This window comes from Octodon degus, unplaced genomic scaffold (assembly GCF_000260255.1).
Source record: "Octodon degus isolate 3935 unplaced genomic scaffold, OctDeg1.0 scaffold00029, whole genome shotgun sequence".
NCBI classification, from domain to species: Eukaryota; Metazoa; Chordata; class Mammalia; order Rodentia; family Octodontidae; genus Octodon; species Octodon degus.
The window spans coordinates 10043502-10061728 of record NW_004524605.1 but is presented as its reverse complement, the minus strand read 5'-3'; the positions used below and the strand labels follow the sequence as shown (position 1 = coordinate 10061728).

Below are 18227 nucleotides of genomic sequence, written 5' to 3'. Positions count from 1 at the left end.
CACCAGCTCTGCTAGGACTTCTCTTCTCTTACTGCCCTCTGGCTCAGACCCCCTCCTTTTGGCTCATTGATTACTCTGGCTGTTGACCTCCATGCCAGTCTCTACATGGTCCTTCTTAGTCCTATTTGCATGTGTACTCATCCTGTTGCCCTAGGCCAGCCTCTTGCGCTGGCTGATGGGTTTTGCTCAGTTCCTGGCAGTGTCTGAGAACACAGTAGGTGCACAGTCCAGGAGGAAGATGGGGACGGGGAGGGGGGAGGGGGTGGGGTAATGGGAAGGAGAGGGGGAGGGGGAGGAGGAGAGCACACGGGCAGAAAGACACCAGAGACCACTTTAGAGAAAGTCTGAAAGTTTACTCAATAGCCGTCACAGTCACACATAGTAAGTCACTCCTTCACAAAGGCTCTTTCCCAGGCAGGAGGGGAGAGCTTGGTGGTATTTAGCTTTCTGTACATCATTGTGCCTGAATTCCCCAAGATCCCCTACACACAGTGCCCAGGGGCCTGGCCTTCAAACCAGCAAGAGAGAAGGGTGGCCAAAGCCATTTGGGGTGCAGAGTTTAAGACAACCTTGTCCCTTGATTTGTGGGTCCCCCTCACCCAGAGGTAGCAGTGGGCCTCGGCTCAAATCAAGTTTACACTAAAACATTGCTTGGACTTTTTATAGCACGTCAGTGAGAAATAAAGGATTCCAGAATAGAAGGGCAGTCCTTGCTCCTCATCTGCTCTCGTCCTACTAGAAATTATGTCAGATCACCCAGCCCGTGCACACCAGGGGCCACTGAAGCCAGGAACCCTAACTTCTCGGTTACTACTGTAAGCACTTTGCCATTCTTTTGAGGCTCAAGAGACTAGAATAATGGAGATGCACAGAAAGAAATCTGAAGCAGTTTTCAAGGATATCACCTGTTTCTTAAACTGAAAAAGACATTCAGAAGATAGGAGGTCTGTAGAGTGAATGTAACGTGGACTTTGGAAATGCATGTGGTGCACTTTGAACCAAACTGCTCTCTCTCTCCAGCCCTGACCTCACATCCCTGCTCAGATCTCTTCTGCGGATGTTCCCCTTCTGCCTCTGAGCTCCTTCTTCCTGAGGGAAAGAACCAATAATTCCTGGACTAGTTTTCAAAGCCCAAAGTGTCAACGGAGGCATTTCACATATACACCTGCAAATCCAATCATTTCCAAAGGCCTTGCACTTACAGCACTGACTCCTGTGCAAAGGTGGGTCACGTGGTCATCCTTTTTAGTCACACTCTGCATTGTGACTTCTTCTAAATAAGCTTTTGAGGAAAGGGGCCCCAAGCTCTCACCTCTTCCTTGGCTAGCGGCATCTCTGCAGACTCCTGGCTGAGTTTCATAGTGTTGTTAGGGAGGTGAGCAGAGGCCTGTGACAGGCGGTTTCTAAAGATGAGGTCAAAACAAGGGGCGTAGTGTTTGTAATCACTCAACAGAACTGACAGTAAAATTCTGTCCTTCATCTACTGCATGATTAGGTGTCAGAACATAGTGAGGAGGGCTCAGCCGTGACGAATGCCAGAGGTCAGCGGATCCACCCAACTCGGTTTAAGGTGTGGGCCAGACCAGAAAGGAGAATCGGGGACAGGGACAAGGGAGGTCTTGGCTCCTGCATCGCACAGGCCTCCTGCCCTTGCCGAGAACACTGCCACCCCTGAGGAGTGGAACCATCTGGAAGCCTGGCAGAGTGGTGCACGCTGTAACCCTACCGTGGGTGAAGGACAGGCGGTACACTATTCAGAATGGGGGGGCAGGTGCAGCCCCAAATGGGGATCAAGGGGGCCATACGCAGCTTTCTTTCAGGGGCTGCCAAGGCCTTGAGGCCATGGACTAAAGATGCAGCTGAGCTGCCCTTCAGTTTGGAGTGTTGTTGGCCCGATGGGTACAGCGTTGGCTTCTGCCCTTGGGGCCACTGCATCTCAGCCCTGCTCTGGGACCAGCGTCTCCAGCTTGCGTCTGGACACGGAGAAGTGCACGCACCCACAGGACCTGCATGCACCCCTGAACTGCCCTCCCGCCCCGCCCCGCCCCGCCCCTGTACAGTTGTCTCGCAAGGCACTAGGAGATGATTCAAGTTTAGAAATCTGCTGTACATTTGCATTTTCTTTTTTTGTTTAAAGGCACAGTTTTCACTCGAATGCTGCTGCAATGCTCTCTGATGATTCAGGTCCCCAAATTGCAGTGCTGTGCTTATCCTCACTCTGGATTCTAGGAGGAGCCTGGTCTTTGAGTCCCTTCTGTAGGGGGCCACTTCTGGAGGCAGGGCGCTCATTTGGGAAGGGACAGAAAGGCTCAACAAGCAGACCGGACGAGCACAGGGGCCGCAGTGGAAGTGGTCCTCTGCCGGCTACACATCCAATCTGGGTGGGGGTGGCTGGGGATGGCGACTCCCCCATCCCTCCCCTCCTCCCCAACAATGTTTGGCTTTGAGATCAGCCAGCATCTCTGAGGCAGATTCGTGGCTCGGATTGCAGATTTATGTCTCAGTCGCTTAATGGTTAATGGCACAACCAAATGACCCAAATCTCATTGGAATACTGATTTCAAGTACTTTCCGGGCCAGCTGGTGGAACCTATGGTTGTGAAATGCGATTTTCACTTCTGAATAGGTGGGTGGTGGGCTGCTACAGAAACGCGATGCATTGGGGAGCCCTTGGGAAATCTGACATGTAATTTAACAGTGAGAAGGAAACATGAAAGGCTGGCATGGAGCTGGGTGCACATCTGTCCCGGGACATCGGACTCCTTCCTCCACTCAGATGAGGCTCCAGGGCTCCTGGCCTTTGCTGAGAATGGGTACTACCAAAGCCTCGGGGGCCAAGGGATCGGCTAAGTCCCACTGCTCTCTTTCGAGCCCTCTCTCCTTGGGATTTAGAGCTCTAGGCCTGGAGCTGCCTTGGCTGCAGGACACCTGGCTGCTACTTGGATCTCAGCACCCTAGAAGTACACACCACACTAGAGTTCCATGGAACATTCTAGCTTGTGACGGAATCACAGAGTTCTTGAGAAGTGCTAGAGTTCTATGAGAACTAAAGCCACGATGAAGCCAGAGGCTCTGTGTTGTCCACAGTCCATCGTGGAGGCCCCCAGCCTTGGGAGGGGAGCACCTCACAGCACCCCTGCTCCTCTCTGGAGGCAGGGAGGTGCCTGGAGAGAAATGGAAGCATGGATGGGGGTTCAGACAGCACGTCTGCTTGGTGGGCTCCTTGGCCTGCTCAGGGGCCCAAGGCCACCAAATGAGCCCCAGAACGTGGCGGCCGGGCGGTCCTTGTGTCTGGGGGGCACTGCAGCGGGCATTTCACGTACCCGGAGAGCCAGAGGGCACATCCTGTGTGTCCGTGGCTGCAGAGGTTGGGGCCCCCTCCTGGCCCACACCTGGCACTTGGCTGGCACTCGGGTTTGCACTCTGAGGGTTCCAGGTGTGATCTCAGATCGCAGTCCCTGGGACCCAACAGAGGACTAAAGGTGGGCAACAGTGACAGTCACCCCCATGAGGCAGGGAGGGCTACTTTTCCCTCTGGTAAGGTGATATACTGGTGCTAAAAGCTGCCCCGGGAGGGCAGATCTGGCCTTGATCTCTAAGCACTGTCATGGAGGACAGCCACCTCAGGACTGGGCAGCTCTGCAGGACTCAGTTTTGGGTGGCCTGGGGCTCCCCTGGGATTCCCCCATACTGCTCAAGGGGCCAGCGTGACAAAGCCGGAAAGGCCTCTCTACTTTGCCCTTCCCTCAGCGGGAATTGGAGCAGGCTCTGCCTTCTCAGGGTGCTGCCCCTCCCCCAGAGCTGCAGGCACAGGTCAGCCTCCGCTCCAGCCTCCTGGCCCTCCACCCCTGGCCAGCACTGTGGCGCTCCTGTGCCCACAGGCCCCCGGCCTCCTGGGGAGAGGAGGGCTGCAGCGAGTGCTGCCTGCCGGGGCCCACTGGGCCTGCCGCAGGGACTTGAGTATCAGTTCCTATTGAACATTTCCAAGACGGTGGAGTTGGTGTGTTCAAACAGCCACTGCTGCGTGAGGGAGGCCGGGTTGCAGGTGTTCATGAAGATCCTGTGGTCACTTTCACTGCAGTCCACACAGCTGCCGCTCACAGGGTGGAACAAGGTCTTGTCCTACAACACACAGAGGTCATCAGCCAGGAGGCACCGGGGATGGGAATGAACAGCAGCAACAATAACTGCAACGAGGAGGTGAGGAGGCCAGTGCTGGCCAGGGGGGCTCCCGGTGTGCCCGCTCTTCCCCCAGGCACAGGGCCAGGTGCTGCCCAACCTGCCCTGCGGATTATGTTGCTCAGCAGCTGCCTTCTACAGTCTGGGCGTGGGCAGGAGGGACCTGCACCGCATCCAGGCTGGGCCCTGGAGAGGCTGCCTGTCTTTAGCCCAGTTTCACTGGTCTTTGGTTGTGGGTTTGCTTTCCATTTAAATGGACCCAGTTGCCAACATTTGAGATTTCACATAGAAATGTAAATTTCTGGCTCCTTTTGTAAGCACCAGGAAAATAGGGAGCTGAGGGTTTGAGGAACAAATAAATGAGGGGGACACACCCTGGAAGAAGCATTGAGGCCATGCCTTGTTTACTTGAATTAATTAATTAATTAATTAATTTATTGTGGAACAGGGGATTGAAGTAGGTCCTTACCCTTGCCAGGGAAGCGCTTATTCCACTGAGCCATCTCCCCGGCCCCCACGCTTTGTTTAAAAACATTCAATGCTGGGAGTGCAATTCAGGGCAGAGCACTTGGCTGGCATGTGGTGGGCACTGGTATCATCCCCAGCACGACACAAACCAACCCACCCACCCATCTCCCCATGCCACAGGTGGCTCTGCTCCCTGCACAAGGCTGGTTGACTTACTTTGCGGTATTTCCACAGCTGGTTGCCCTTCATGCTGTGGCAGTCGTACAGGGTGACAGGGCTGTTGTGGGAGATGGCGTCCAGGCAGAACTTCTTGGTGTGCTGAGGGTCTCCTGGCCGGATGTCCTCTCTCCAGGTGAAGGTGAACACCTGTGCACACAGACAGCAGGGGAGTGGTAGCAACGCCCTTTTTTTCCCTCCTCCATTCAAGTTTAAACTCATGGAAAACATCAGCAGCCCGTGGACCACACCTCCGGCTCTCATCAGCCAACTCCGGGCCAGTCCTCCTCCAGCCCACCCCATCACCATCCCGACAGCATGGTCCTCATGCCATCCAACCTCTCGACCTGGGGACTCTCGGATCGCCCTGTCACTTTCTACTTTCTGTTTGCCTCAGGGTCCTGACTGGGCCCCTAGATTGCATTTGGTGGATAAGATTTTTTGTTTTTCCTTCCCAAAAGTTCTGTTGAAGACTAGCATACACTAAACTGCACATGCTCAAGGGGGACAGTGTGATCTGTGTGACAGTTACCAGCACTGTTGACTTATTTTTTTTTATTTTTTATTTTTTATTTTTTGAGCACTGTTGACTTAGGTGGCTTCACAAAGCACATTTCTGGGTGTGTCCACATCTGCAGGGGTCACACGCGAAGGAGTGACCTCAGGCACTACATTGGGTCCCTGGCCCCTTTCCCCACTCTGCTTCCGTGAAATAGGCAGCTGTGTTCCTCTGGGCCCTTTTGCCATGATATTCCGGCCTTGGCGTCAGCTGACCATGAACCAAATCCCTGGAACATGAGCGAGCTGAGCTTCTTTTCCTTTAAGTCGTGGGCAATGAGTGCTGTCTCAGTGGTGGACAAAGCGACCAACGCAATAGCTTTTAACATATGCTTATACCGGAGCCAACATCGCAATCTAGGGACTGAGGACATCCATCACCCTCAAGGACTCTCCACGCTCTTGGTAGTGTTTTCCTCCTCCCTCCTCAGCATGAGAGATTCACTTACAGTTTCTAGAATTTTATATATAAAGATCATAGAGTATGTATATTCTTATTTTGTCTTCTTTTTTTTTTTCACTCAATGTACTTAAAGTGCAATTCAGCCATGTTGTGGTAGCACATCTGGCTTGTTCCCAGTTATTGGCTATTCTTGTATGTGTGCTTTGAGACAGGGTTTCACTGTGCAGTTCAGGCTGGCCTCAAACCCACAGCAATCCTCCTGCCTCAGCCTCCTGAGTGCTGAAATTACAGGCGTGTTCTACCACGTCCAGATGGTTTCTTGCTGTTTACAAAGAAAACTGCTATATACATAGGCACACACTGCTCTGCAGTGGCACGCTTTCTTTTCTCTTGGATAAATACCCAGGGGTAGAAAGGCTGACTCACGAAATAGATCAGGGTTTAGTTTTTCTAAGAAACTGGCCCACTGTCCCTCAAGGCGGCGGCCACGTTGCTTTCCCGAGCGTGGTACAGTTGAGCTCATTTCTGTCCTTGCTGATTTTCAGTCTGCCTGGTCTCTATAACAGACCTGTGGACGTGGCTTTGCAGTTGTCATTTCTGTTTCTCTAATCACTAATGAAGCTAAGCGTTTTCACCTGTTTATCTGCCATCCCTTCTTTGGCAATCTATCTGTATGAATCTTCAGATCATTTTTTTTTCTTTTCTTGCTTTCCGAGAGTTATATATTCTAGAAACAAGTCTTTAATCACATGTGCTTTACAAACATTTTCTCCCAGCCCGCACACGGCTTGCCTTTGTACTTTAGACATTGTTTTAAAGGGCTGTCCTCATACTGAAGAAGCCCAACTCGACTGTTTTCTTTTGCTGTTGCATTCTTGGTGTTGTGTCCAAGAAATTGTTCACTCAAGGTCATGAATTCCTTTGGCTGCATTTCTAAGAGCTTTTGATTTAAAAAATGTAATGCACCTAACTTTACTTTTATTAATATTAATAGTACATTTTAGATGTACATAATGATCTCAGTCCTCAGAGGGAAGTCGTACTTCATGTATAGTATCCGGATTCTTTTTCTTTCCATTCCCCTCCCCCCATTAGCCCCTCTCCCCCTTATTTACAAAGGCTTTGTTTCCATTTTTTTCTTCTCTTTTTTCCTTTTCTTCTCCCTTCCCTAGTTCCCATTCTAAAAGCTTTTAAATTTAGGTTTTACTTTTAGGATAATGACCCATTCTGATTTAACGTTGTATACTGTATAGGTATACGCTGACTTCCAGTTTGCATATGGGTATCCAATATTTCCAGGAGCACTTGTTAAGAAGACTGTCTTCTCTCCATTGTACAGCTTTTATATTTGTGTTAAAAAAAATCAGTTGTCTTTATAAGTGTTGGATCTACTTCTAGACTTTATTTTGTTTCACTGATTTTTTAAAATGTCAGCATCACACCAGCGTGGTGACTACTGCTGTATAGCATAACTTGAAATCAGGCAGCACTAGTCCTTGAACCTTACATTGCTTTCTGAAAGTTGTTTTGACTATTCGAGGTCCTCATATTTCCACATGAATTTTACAGTCAATTTTTCAGCTCTACAAAGAAGCTTATTAGGATAAGAAAATTGTGTTGAATTTATATCTTGGTTTGGAAATAACTGATACCACTGTTGAGTCTTCCTATGAAAGTGACATATTTCTTCATTTTATTTAGGCTTCTTTTAATTTTTATCAGCAATATTTTATAATTTGCAAAGTATAGGACTTTCACATCACTACATACCTTAGGAACATTTTTATGCTATATAAAGTACTTGTTATTAATTTTAACTTCAGGTTCTTTACTCTTGGTATAAAAATGAGACTGATTTTTGTGTTTTTTTACTTTGTTAGATTCAGTTATTAGTTCTAAAGCTCCTCTCTAGACTCAGAATTTTCCACATTCGTTCTCATATAGTCTATAAATACAGTTTTCCTTCTCCCTTTACATCTGGATGTGCTCAGTTTGCTTTTCTTGTTGAGTATGTTAGAGCCACTAACACAGTGTGGGATACAGAGGTGGTGAGATTGGGCACCTCTTTCTTAGGAGAAAGCCTTCAGCCTGCCAGCCTTAAGTGTGGTGTTAGGCAGTTTTAGTATTAAACCGAGGAAGTTCCTTCCTGCTCTGTTTGCCAGGAATGGATCTTAGATTTTTTTTTTTAAATGCTTTCTTGGTGCACTGAGGTATTATCTAACTTTTCTAGTTTTTCTCCAGAATTTTTAATCTATGTGCATGAAATGTCAGTGTGTGGTTGCTCTCACAATGCTGTAGTCTGGTTTTGGGACTAGGGCAATGTTGTCTCACAAATGAGTTGGCATGTACTCCTGCTTTTCTGGAAGAACTTCTTTATTTTTTGGTACTGGCAATCAAATTCAGGCCCTTGAGCTTGCCAGACAGGTGCGTGTGCCACTGAGTTATTATATCTCCAGGGCCAAGAATTTCTTCTAGAACCGGTCAGGTCTCTCTGCCTGTTTGGTAGCTCCTTCAGTGAAGTCATCCAGACCTGGGTTCACCTCAGCAACCCTCTTCCTGTTCGCCTCCTCCCTGCATGTGTCCCCAGTTCTAGCCCACAGCCTCCTGCCCACCCAGCTCTGTCCTTCCCCGCAGGGAGCCCATGTATTTGGGTCCACCTCACTTTTCTCTCCTAGAACTGGGGCTGGGATTTCCCTCAACGAAGAAAGCAGGGCAATTGCTGGGCTCAACAACTGTCGGCTTCTCCTCTCAAGGATTTTCACTGGCTGACGTCCACCCTCTTAGAAAGCACTGCAGGCTTTCCCTTTGGCCCTGAATTCATGAGTGCTGCAGGCCACGGACAGTGCTGAGGCCCCGCGGAGCCCCTGGTCGGTCCCCTTACCTGCATGTTGTTCCATGCGGCCTCCCCACGGCCCCGGACGCAGCTCTCCAGCCTCAGTATGGCGCCCAGAGCCCCATGCTTTGTGTCTGCACACAAACCAGTGCCCACATTGCGGATCTAAGAGGGAAAGAGGGAAGGCATGGACCAGTGAGGTCCCTTCAGGTAGATAGGGGAAACCAAGGCAGAGCGATGGGCTGTGTTTGGGACTGTCTTCAAAAGGCTTGCCTGGCCTCTCTGTAAGGACCACTCATGCAGGGACAGTCACCACCCACAGAGGGCGGGGAGGAGGTGGTAATGAGGGCTTCCAAGCCCCACTCCTGGAAACTGCAGGCCCAGGAGTTGAATGTGACCTCCCATTCCAGGTGATGCAGGGGTAGGTGGCCCAGGGACCACACCTCAAAACATTAGAACAGGACATAAAATCTTTGCTCAGGGTTCTTTTTGTTTTGTTTTTTAAAGACAGGGTCTCACTAGTAGCCCAGGCTGGCCTTGAACACCCCATCCTGTTGTAGTCTCTGAGTGCTGTGATTACAGGCCTGTTCCTCACATCTGGCTTTGCTGTGGTCCTAGACTGTCACCTTCTAGGGCAAATTCATGACAAGGGGTGGCTGGAGCCTGGCTCCAGCAGTGGTGGCCCCCACCTTTCAACACCAGCAGGAAGGGCTGGGAGTCAGAAGCCCATGGCTGGTCACTTGTGTGGCACTGGGCAGTGCTCAGACACTTGGGATGGTGTCCCAGCAACGGGTGGCCATGGTGGTGGGATGGCGGTTGCGCATGGGCTCAGCAACACGGACTCCCACTCCCCAAGGCTGGTCTGGCTACAGCCACTGCTGAGTGCCCAGTACACCAGCGGAGACCAACACCGAGTCCCCAGAATGGCACCATTCCCCAGGTGGATTATATTGGACAATTTCCTTTTTTCTCCCCCATCATGGAAGGGACTGAGCTTTGTCCTCAATGGCATACGTGTGTATTCTGTATATGGATTTGCCTTTGCTGCATGTAACGCTTCTGCCAAAACTACCATGCGTGGGCTCACAGAATGCCTTATCCACTGTCGTGAAATTCCACACAGTATTGCCTCTGACTGAGGAACACATTTTACAGCCAAAGAAGTGCAGCAGTGGCCTCATGCCCATGGAATTCACTGGACTCACCACACAGAAACAGCTGGAGTGATAGAAATATGGGATGGCCTTTTGAAGACACAGTTAAGGTACCAGCTAGGTGGCAATAGCTTGCAGGGCTGGTGTAGGGGCTCTTCAAAAGGCATCCACTCTATGATACTGTGTCTCCCATAGCTAGGATTCACAAGTCCAGGAATGAAGGGGTATCCACAGGAATGGTACCACTCACCATTACCCCTAGTGATCCATTAGCAAAATGTTTGCTTCCTGTCCCCACGACCTTATGTTCTGTTGGCTTAGAAGTCTTAGTTCTAGAGGGGGGAAGGCTTGTATCAGGAAGCAGAGCAATGGTACCCTTGAACTGGAAGCTAAGACTTCTCCCTGGTTATTTTGGTTTCCCCATGCCTCTGAGGAAGCAAGCTAAAAAGGAAGTGACAGTGTTGTCAGGGGTGACTGACCCAGACTATCAAAGGGAAACTGGATCACTATGCCACAGCGGAGGAAAGGAAGAATATACATGGGATGCAGGAAGTTCCTTAGAGTACCTCTTAGTATTGCCATGCCCTGTTATTAAAGTCAATGGGAAATTATAACAACTTAATACAGGCACAATGACAAATGGCCCAGAGCCTTCAGGAATGAAGGTATGGGCCACCCCACCAGGAAAGAGCCAAGACCTACTGAGGTGCTTGCTGAAGGCCAAGGGAATACTGAATAGGTAGTAGGAGAAGGTAGTTCTAAATAGCAGCCAAGCACTGTAAGTGTACTGTTTTTCTTCTAATATGCTTGTAATGAAATATAATGTTGACTTAAGCCTGCTTCTTAATTTTTAAGCCTGTGTCATAACGTGCAAGTTATGCAATGATAAGAGTAAGTGGCACCCACAGAAAACTTGCTTTCTACTTGGTGGAAAGAATTAGTGCATTTCTGTTTTTATGCAGGAGAGTTGTAACGTGTTAGGTGGAATGTGAGTATATCTTTGTACCCAGAGACTGGGTTAAGGAATGCGTCTGGTTGACAAGTTGACAAGGGGTGGACTGTGGTGGTTGATTGATTGTGTCCACTTGAGTAAGAGAAGCTCAACTAGCTTGGCTCAGCAACGGCACACCCTAGGGTGGGGAAGGCCTATGCTGTGGCAGTTTGTCTCCTGGATGGTATGGAGGGGAAATGAAGAGGGACAGGTGTGTTGCTGTTTCTTCAGATGAGCTCCAGTCTTTGCCTTCACTGTGGGCGTCATCTCCTGGCTTCCAGCATAGACTCCAGCTTCTAGCACAGATCCTCTGCCTTTCAGGGCAGACTCCTCAGGTTCCATTGCAGACCTGTTGGCCTCCTTGTATGGACTTGTGGGACACTGCAGTGAACTCAGATTTTGGACTGGATCCCTCAGTCTCTGGTGTGCAGATACCCACTGCATGCTTCCCTATCTGACTCTGTGGGTGGCCACGGGAAGCCTACCTTGTATATCCTTATACACTTTTGTATGTCTTGTGTTACATCTGCTTCTCTACTAAACACAGTGCCAGGCCCTTTGTTACACCATGTTACTGGCCGCAGAGCTGCCCCGTGGCTTTGTCTGAGGGGTAGGTGTGGTGGCTATGGAAAGGCATCACTTGGGGTCCTGGTGACTCTGTGTTCCCTAGGGCTGTTCCCAGCCTGTACCTCAGTGAGGCAGGGGCTAGTTCAGGGGCTGCTGAAGGCTCTGATGGGCAATTCAGTTGGAGGGTCCTTATTAATCTGCCTGGAACTTTCTTAGAGCTGCACCAGGGCTGAGACTTCCTATACCACCCTCCCTCCTTCCTTCTCTCTTCTCTTCAGAGGCCAGACCAGTCACCCTCTTGTGAATCTCTTGTATGGCTCATCCATATGGCATCTGAACTAACAGGAAAAGACTGAGGCACTAGCACAGAGCAGAAGAATTTGGTGAGGGGCAGGAAAGGTCTAACTTGCTGTGATTTGGAAGGACAACCCCTGAACCCCCACTTCCACTGGCCAAGATCACCACTCCTTCCTGTGTCCTGTGTTCTAGTCCCTCCTACCTGGTAGCCAGCCAGCACCTGCCCTGCCTTGCTTCCCTGCCCTTTGTGGCCCCCACTTTCTGCTGGCACAGCCACCTTCAGCATGAGGCCAGCATAAAAAGGAGCTGAGCTAAGGAGCAGAACAGAGATTGCCCTCCCCAGGTCCGGGTTGTCCACAGCCACAGTGAGGCTCCTACGGGAGCCAAGGAACTCCCCTTTAAACTGGGCCACTTAAAGGGACACAACTCTTCTGCTCTTGTTTTTTAAGCCACAATCTATGAATGATGATGTAGCCTCAATTCCCAAGAGTCACAGTGGTGAGGGTATGCCTCTCTGCATGTTGTCCCTTTGGCTGTGACAGATACCTACCACATACAGGTACACAAGGCCCTGTTTTGGGGACAGTCTGTGCTTCCTTTAAACTTTGCTATGGCTTTACTATTTGAAACATGGTCTCGCTGTGTAGTCCAGGCTGGATTAAAATTTGAGATCCTCCTGCCTCAGCCTACCAAGTGTTGGGATTAGAGGTGTGTACCACTATGCTTGACTTGAAACTCTTGATCACTTTATCTTTGATCCAATGTTTGTGAATGAAGCAGGGCATGCACATGAGCAAAGGAAACTGGTGTATAAGAATGCCCACTGTCTCTTGCTGCCCTGAGTGCATCAGCGTTGGTGAGGCCTACAAGCACAGAACTGCAGGGACCTGACACGCAAGGAGCTCAGCAAGACTCAAGGCGAGCACAGGCTGGTGCCTAGCACTGTGGCTGAGCAAGAGGAGCTGCCAGGTTCTAGCAGCCATACTGACCTTGACCCAGAATGTGCCTCAGTTGTGCAAAGGGCACTTGGGTTCTCAGGAGTGAGATAAAACCCACTAAGCAGCTCTGTGCAGTGCTGCTACTGTTCTGGCGAGAAATATACACCCACAATGTCATTTCATTTAGTCTGAATGCAACTTATGTGCTGCTTTTACCCCTGCTACTGTCCTGGGGATTGAACCTGGGGGCTGCACTACTGTACTATGTCTCCACCCCTTTCCACTTTTTATTTTTATACAGGGTCTTGCTAAGTTCCCCAGGTGGAACTCAAACGTCAGCCTCCTGTGCTGGGAGTGCAGGCACATGTCACTGTCCTTGGTAAGGTAAATCTGCATTTAAAACAAGCACTGTGGGTTCCAGGTGTAGCTTAGTGGCACAGGTGTGCTTGGCATGCATGAGGCGCTGAGCTTGATACCCAGCACTGCAAAGCAAAACAGAACACCCAACAACAACAACAAAAATCCCTGGCACTGCATAACAGAAAGATGAAAAGTGAAATTCATGCTTATAAAGTTATATTTCTCTATATAGAATATGAAATGGCAAAGTTAGTAGGATGAAGGTAAAGAGAACAGGAAAGTGAAGAATCTTATCCTTAGGTGCTCCTGTGCTGAGAGCTGCCACACTCACCTCACCCCAGGCCGCAGCTGGGGGCTCCACTGGAGGGTAGAACTTGGGCAGGTCCCAGGCGATCTTTGTCATGAACCACTTGAAACTCTTGCAGTTCAGAGAGCTGCGGAGTTTCTTTTGGGCCACCACGTCCCCAGCTGAGAGGTGGCGGTATTCAGGCCGGCGCTGGTAAATGTACTCGGCATACTCGTCCATCCACACTTCTGCCACACGTTTCAGGTTCTGGGGGTGGGAGACAGGGGAAAGGCTCAGGGGACTGCAGTGTCCAGCCTAGGTATGGGGCCAAAACTGGCAGAGGGTAGGGAAGGGGTTAATCTTTCTTATTTGTCGAAGATCCTATTAGTCCACCGCATTTTAGCCATAGCAATAGGCTACATGATGACAGCAGATCAGTGATAGGCCACAGACATGAAAGTGTCCCATAGATTACACTGCCTGGTGGCCAGGTAGCCAGGCTGTGGGAGTTACTCTGCCATGTGGTACATAGAAAGTCTGATGATGCAATTGCAGAGCCCATTCCTGTCCAGTGGTGCCTGGCTGTTTCACTTTACCATTTATGCATGTTTTAAGGGTTGCATGACCTGCAATTAGATAAGGAACTGCTTGTTTTGCCCATTCATCTTCCATGCCCTTCTATTCTAGTGACATCCCCCATTAGCTTCCCCTTGGGGAGCTCCCCCTTGTATGATTACAGTTCATGTGGCTGGGGGAAAGGCATGGGAGTCAGCCTAACTAGTGGAACTATAGATGCCCCTCTATGCAGGGATTGATAACAGTGACCTATATCATGCCAACTGGCTGAAATTATTGGGGGAGCAGCTCTGCCTTCTTGGATTGCTGGGTAAGATCTGTTGGGTTTAGATGTCAGCCGTGGTTGCTGGACCACATGGCAGTGGATGAAATCAAACTCAGTGATGCAGAGATTGAGAGCTGGATTGAAGAAGATGGTCTGTAGCACCTGGACCCATCCGTAACTGAATTCAGTGCTATCTCAGACTTTAGATAAGCTATTAGATTCCTGTTTTGCTAAGTCAATCTGATTTTTTTTAAAAAAAATATATTTGGATGTTGCAGGGTCTCATTACACAGCTCAGACTCATGGTGATCCTCCCACTTTCAGCCTCCCCAGTGCTGGGATTACAGGTATGCACCACTGCGCCCAGACTCTGTGGCTGGCTCAACCTGCCTTAAGGGCAGGGCTGGTGCAGCATGTGATGCTGGGGATCAAGCTGCAGTCCCTGAGCTTGCCTGAACTTGCCTAAGCAGGTGCTTTAGTCTGCTGAGCTATCTCACTGGCCCAAGCCAATCTGATTTGTGTGTCTGTCATTTTCAGCTACACAAGTTCTGACCAAGTCATGGGGTAAAAATTTTGTAAGAAAAAGGTATGATTCCATCAGCAGCTGGGATCTCTAATAACTGTTTGATGATGTTTGAAGGTTGGTTGCAACTTTTATTATAATTAGGCACAAAGACAACCATTAGAAAATGATAACACTAATACTGTTGCCCTTCTATTCTAGTGCTAACCCCCATCAGCTTCCCCTTGGGGAACTCCCCCCTGTGATTGGAGCCAGCAGGGAGGAAACATCCTGTTTGTGAACAGGAGACAGGGGAAGAGTGAATTCTCCCACATAATGGGGATGAAATTCCTTGCTCCACCTGCAGCACAGATAGACACTGTCTAGCCAGAACTCTACCAGGGTGCTCCCCGGGGCACACGGCTTCAGTGTAGGGTGGGTACCATCACCAGTCCCACACCCCAACATACACATTTAGCTCTTCCAGTTCAATCTGTATCATAAGCACCCCCTTCCAAATTGGCTCTGAGGGATAAAGCAGGGTTACCAGTTACTCACACCCAAGTGTAAAAGATGGCTGTAGGGAGTCAGGGTTGGGCAGGGGTCTGCAGATATTTAAATGTCTTCTGCCAAGAACACTGACAGTAAATATTTTAGGCTTTGCAGTAGCTAGAAAGTAGCCATCACTATGTGGACAAGTGGGCATGGCTGAGTTCTGGTAAACTTGTATGGACGATGATGCTGGATCTTCATGTGCCACAAAGTTCTCTTCTTTTGTTCCTCCTCCCAGAACTGCTCACAAATGTAAAAACCATCCTCAGCGCATATGCAAACCGCCCGCAGATGCCTGGGCAAGGGGGAAGCACTGAATCCCCAGCCGCCCAGTTCTGTTGGCTGTTGCAGTTGGAGATCAGGAATCAGCTGAATTTCTGGGCAGCTCCTAGCTCTTCCTGGGACTACAGAGTCCACAGGGGCCTCCAAAACAATTCTGGAACCATTTCTCACCACCAGGGCCTATATGCCAAAAGCTGCGTTTGGTTCGTAACGGTGCCTGCAGGAGTGGACGTCTGCCAGCACCTGTGTGTCCCTGCACCCTCTAATACCCAGGGTTTCCTCTCTCTCTCAGCCACCCACCCCAGCCCTTTGGCTCACTAGGTGTCTGTATTAAGGAAGCATCGTGTTCTATTCATATGGCAACATCAGTAGTTGTGACCAGTGTAACTACGTGCAGCAAACAGGTGCTAATAAAAGTAAAACTAAACAAGGAAATAGACCAGTCAGAAATTACCTACTCTTTAAAAACATTAACAATGCATCATGGTGTTTTCTAGGTGGGGCTGAAGCCATTTCTCCCAGGTCTTGAACTTGTTTATAGTTGACCAGACCACAGGCCAGGTCTCATTCATTCTCTGACATCCCCCAGGGCCAGGGAAAAGCCGTCAGGGCTCTGGAGGGCTTCAGACTCCCCCCAGCCCATCCCCACATCTCCCAGGCCTGAGTCCCAGCCCATCTGCAGTCCAGCTGCCTGGATCACCGAGGTGGGCCAGCTCTGCGGAAAAACACTCTAGTTCTGTCATACCAAGTATGTGTGTCTCTGCTATAGCTTTAAAATATTTTTAAAAAATGTATTTCATGCAGGGTCTCACTACATAGATTAGACTCAGCGATTCTCCTTTTTTCCGCCTCCTAAGAGCTGGGATTATATGCCTGGGCCATGACGCCCAGTCTCAGTCTAAGTCTCCATGCACCCGGGGGCAGGGCTAGTAAGGCAGGCCTGGGGATTAAGCCGTGGCCACTGCACTCTGTCTCAGCAGGTACTTTAGCTTGCTGAGCTATCTGGCCGGCCCTCGCTTCGTCTGCCTAAGCAGGTGTTTTAATCCTCTAAGCTATTTGACCAGACGTTTGTTATAGCTTCTTAAAGTCCTTTTACCCAAAGGCTGAGGAAAGAAAAGTTTTTTTCTTTCTTTTTTTTTGAAACAAGGTCTTGCTATGTAGTCCAGGTTGGCCTTGAACTCTTGGCCATCCTCCTGCCTCAGCCTCCAGACTGCTGGGATTATAGGCATGTGCCGCTATGCCCAGCTGGAAAGCAAGATTTCAGCAAGTTTACTATACAGTGCAAGATGGGCTGTCCCCGGAGTTGCACACCTGCCTTGCTCCACCCAGGACCCATCAACTATCACCACGACACTTTGGTCCTTGTGATGGAGCCTGGCTGTCGGCTTTGTTCTCTGCACACACTCTGTGGTCTGTGCTGGAGGAGGGTGGGCAGTGCTGCAGTCGAGGCCACGCTGGACTCAGTCGCTTTATTGTCCTGAAGACTTACAGTCAGACCCCACAGGGCATGGGCCTCAAGGGCCAGGAGCTGAGGAGGCGGCCAGGGCCCCACCCAGGTTTCTTCAACTCAGACCTAAGACTCTCTGCTTTAGTACAGACAGGATCGGCTGAAATGCCTAACACTGGCTTCCGACAGGGCACTGAAGCAACTTTGCGGGCGCGACTGTTAAACTTGCGGCTGCTAGCGCTGACATCAACAGTAGTCACTAGCAAACAATTCCTCCCACCGGGCTTCGACTCTGGTTCGAGTCTCCTAAGGGCTCCACATCTCGGTCCTCATCCCCACAGTGCAGGTGACACCTCAGCAGAACTGAGGTGAGCCTGTCAGTCTCTGTGCAGGATACCTGGCTGGAAGAAGTTTTATAAACCAGAGCTGCTTGCGGCAGCCATCACCTGCTGCGGTCAATACACAGGAGGTGGTGGCGCGTCCTTATCGGGGGCATGGAAGAGTCACGGTCTTGGGCTCCCCACGCAGGTGCGCCGTGTTCCTCCTTGGCATTCTCAGGGATTTAAGTAGACAAACGGTTCCAGTCTCACAGGGCGGGACAGGGAAACCGAGCCAGGGGGTAGAGTGCTAGCAAGCGAGTGGCCGGCAGCTTGACGTTAGAAATTCCACCACTAGAGTGCGCTGCCGGCCCTCGTTTCCCTCCTCGCGGTCCCTGCAGCCCGAGGCGCTCTGGAAGCCGTCAGCTCTGCTCCTCGACTCTCACACGACAAGGGGCAGCGACCTGGCAGAAGGGTGGACGCGCAGGCAGCGTGGGCTGATATCAGTACGCGGGGTCCCTGCGGCCTCTGGCCAGCTGGCGATCGCTCCCCTCTTCTGTGCTGCCACCCCTCACCCAGAATCTCTCTCAGGTTTACAGATTTCCTTTTGGAGCCAGCAGGTGATGTAATCCAAGTGCCGATAGCTGCAAACCACATCAGGACGGTGAAGTAGTTCGACACAATACGTTTTTTCTTTTTCTTTTTCTTTTCTATTTAGTACAGGGTCTACAGGGTCTCGCTATACAGATCGGACTCTGGTGATTCTCCTGTTTACAGCCTCCCAAGGAGCTGGGATTACAGGCGTGTACCACCATACCCAGTCTCAATTGCTGTCTCAGCACGCCATGGGGGCGGGGCCAGCATGGCACACCGTGGACGATGGAACCCCGGTCCCGGTCCCTGAGTGTGCCAAAGCATGGGCTTTAATCCACTGAGCTATCTGGTTGGTCCCACAATAGGTTTTGGCCATAAAGGTGGGGAGGGCGCTGAGGACAGATACCCTACCTCCCACCTCTTTTTATTTTTTAAATTTTAT

At 50.2% G+C, this 18227-nt stretch overlaps 1 protein-coding gene across 1 annotated transcript in view; it reads right to left on the bottom strand.

The window, feature by feature from the left end:
* Positions 1 to 2122: 2122 nt before the first annotated feature.
* Positions 2123 to 18227, bottom strand: part of Galnt10 (polypeptide N-acetylgalactosaminyltransferase 10) — a 228785-nt gene continuing 212680 nt past the window's right edge. The window contains exons 11-14 of the mRNA XM_004629453.2: positions 13296 to 13517; positions 8706 to 8822; positions 4864 to 5013; positions 2123 to 4122 (exon numbers count right to left, since the gene is read on the bottom strand). Coding sequence (XP_004629510.1) covers positions 3964 to 4122; positions 4864 to 5013; positions 8706 to 8822; positions 13296 to 13517 — 648 coding nt within the window. The 3' untranslated portion in view covers positions 2123 to 3963. The remainder of the gene's footprint in view (positions 4123 to 4863; positions 5014 to 8705; positions 8823 to 13295; positions 13518 to 18227) is intronic.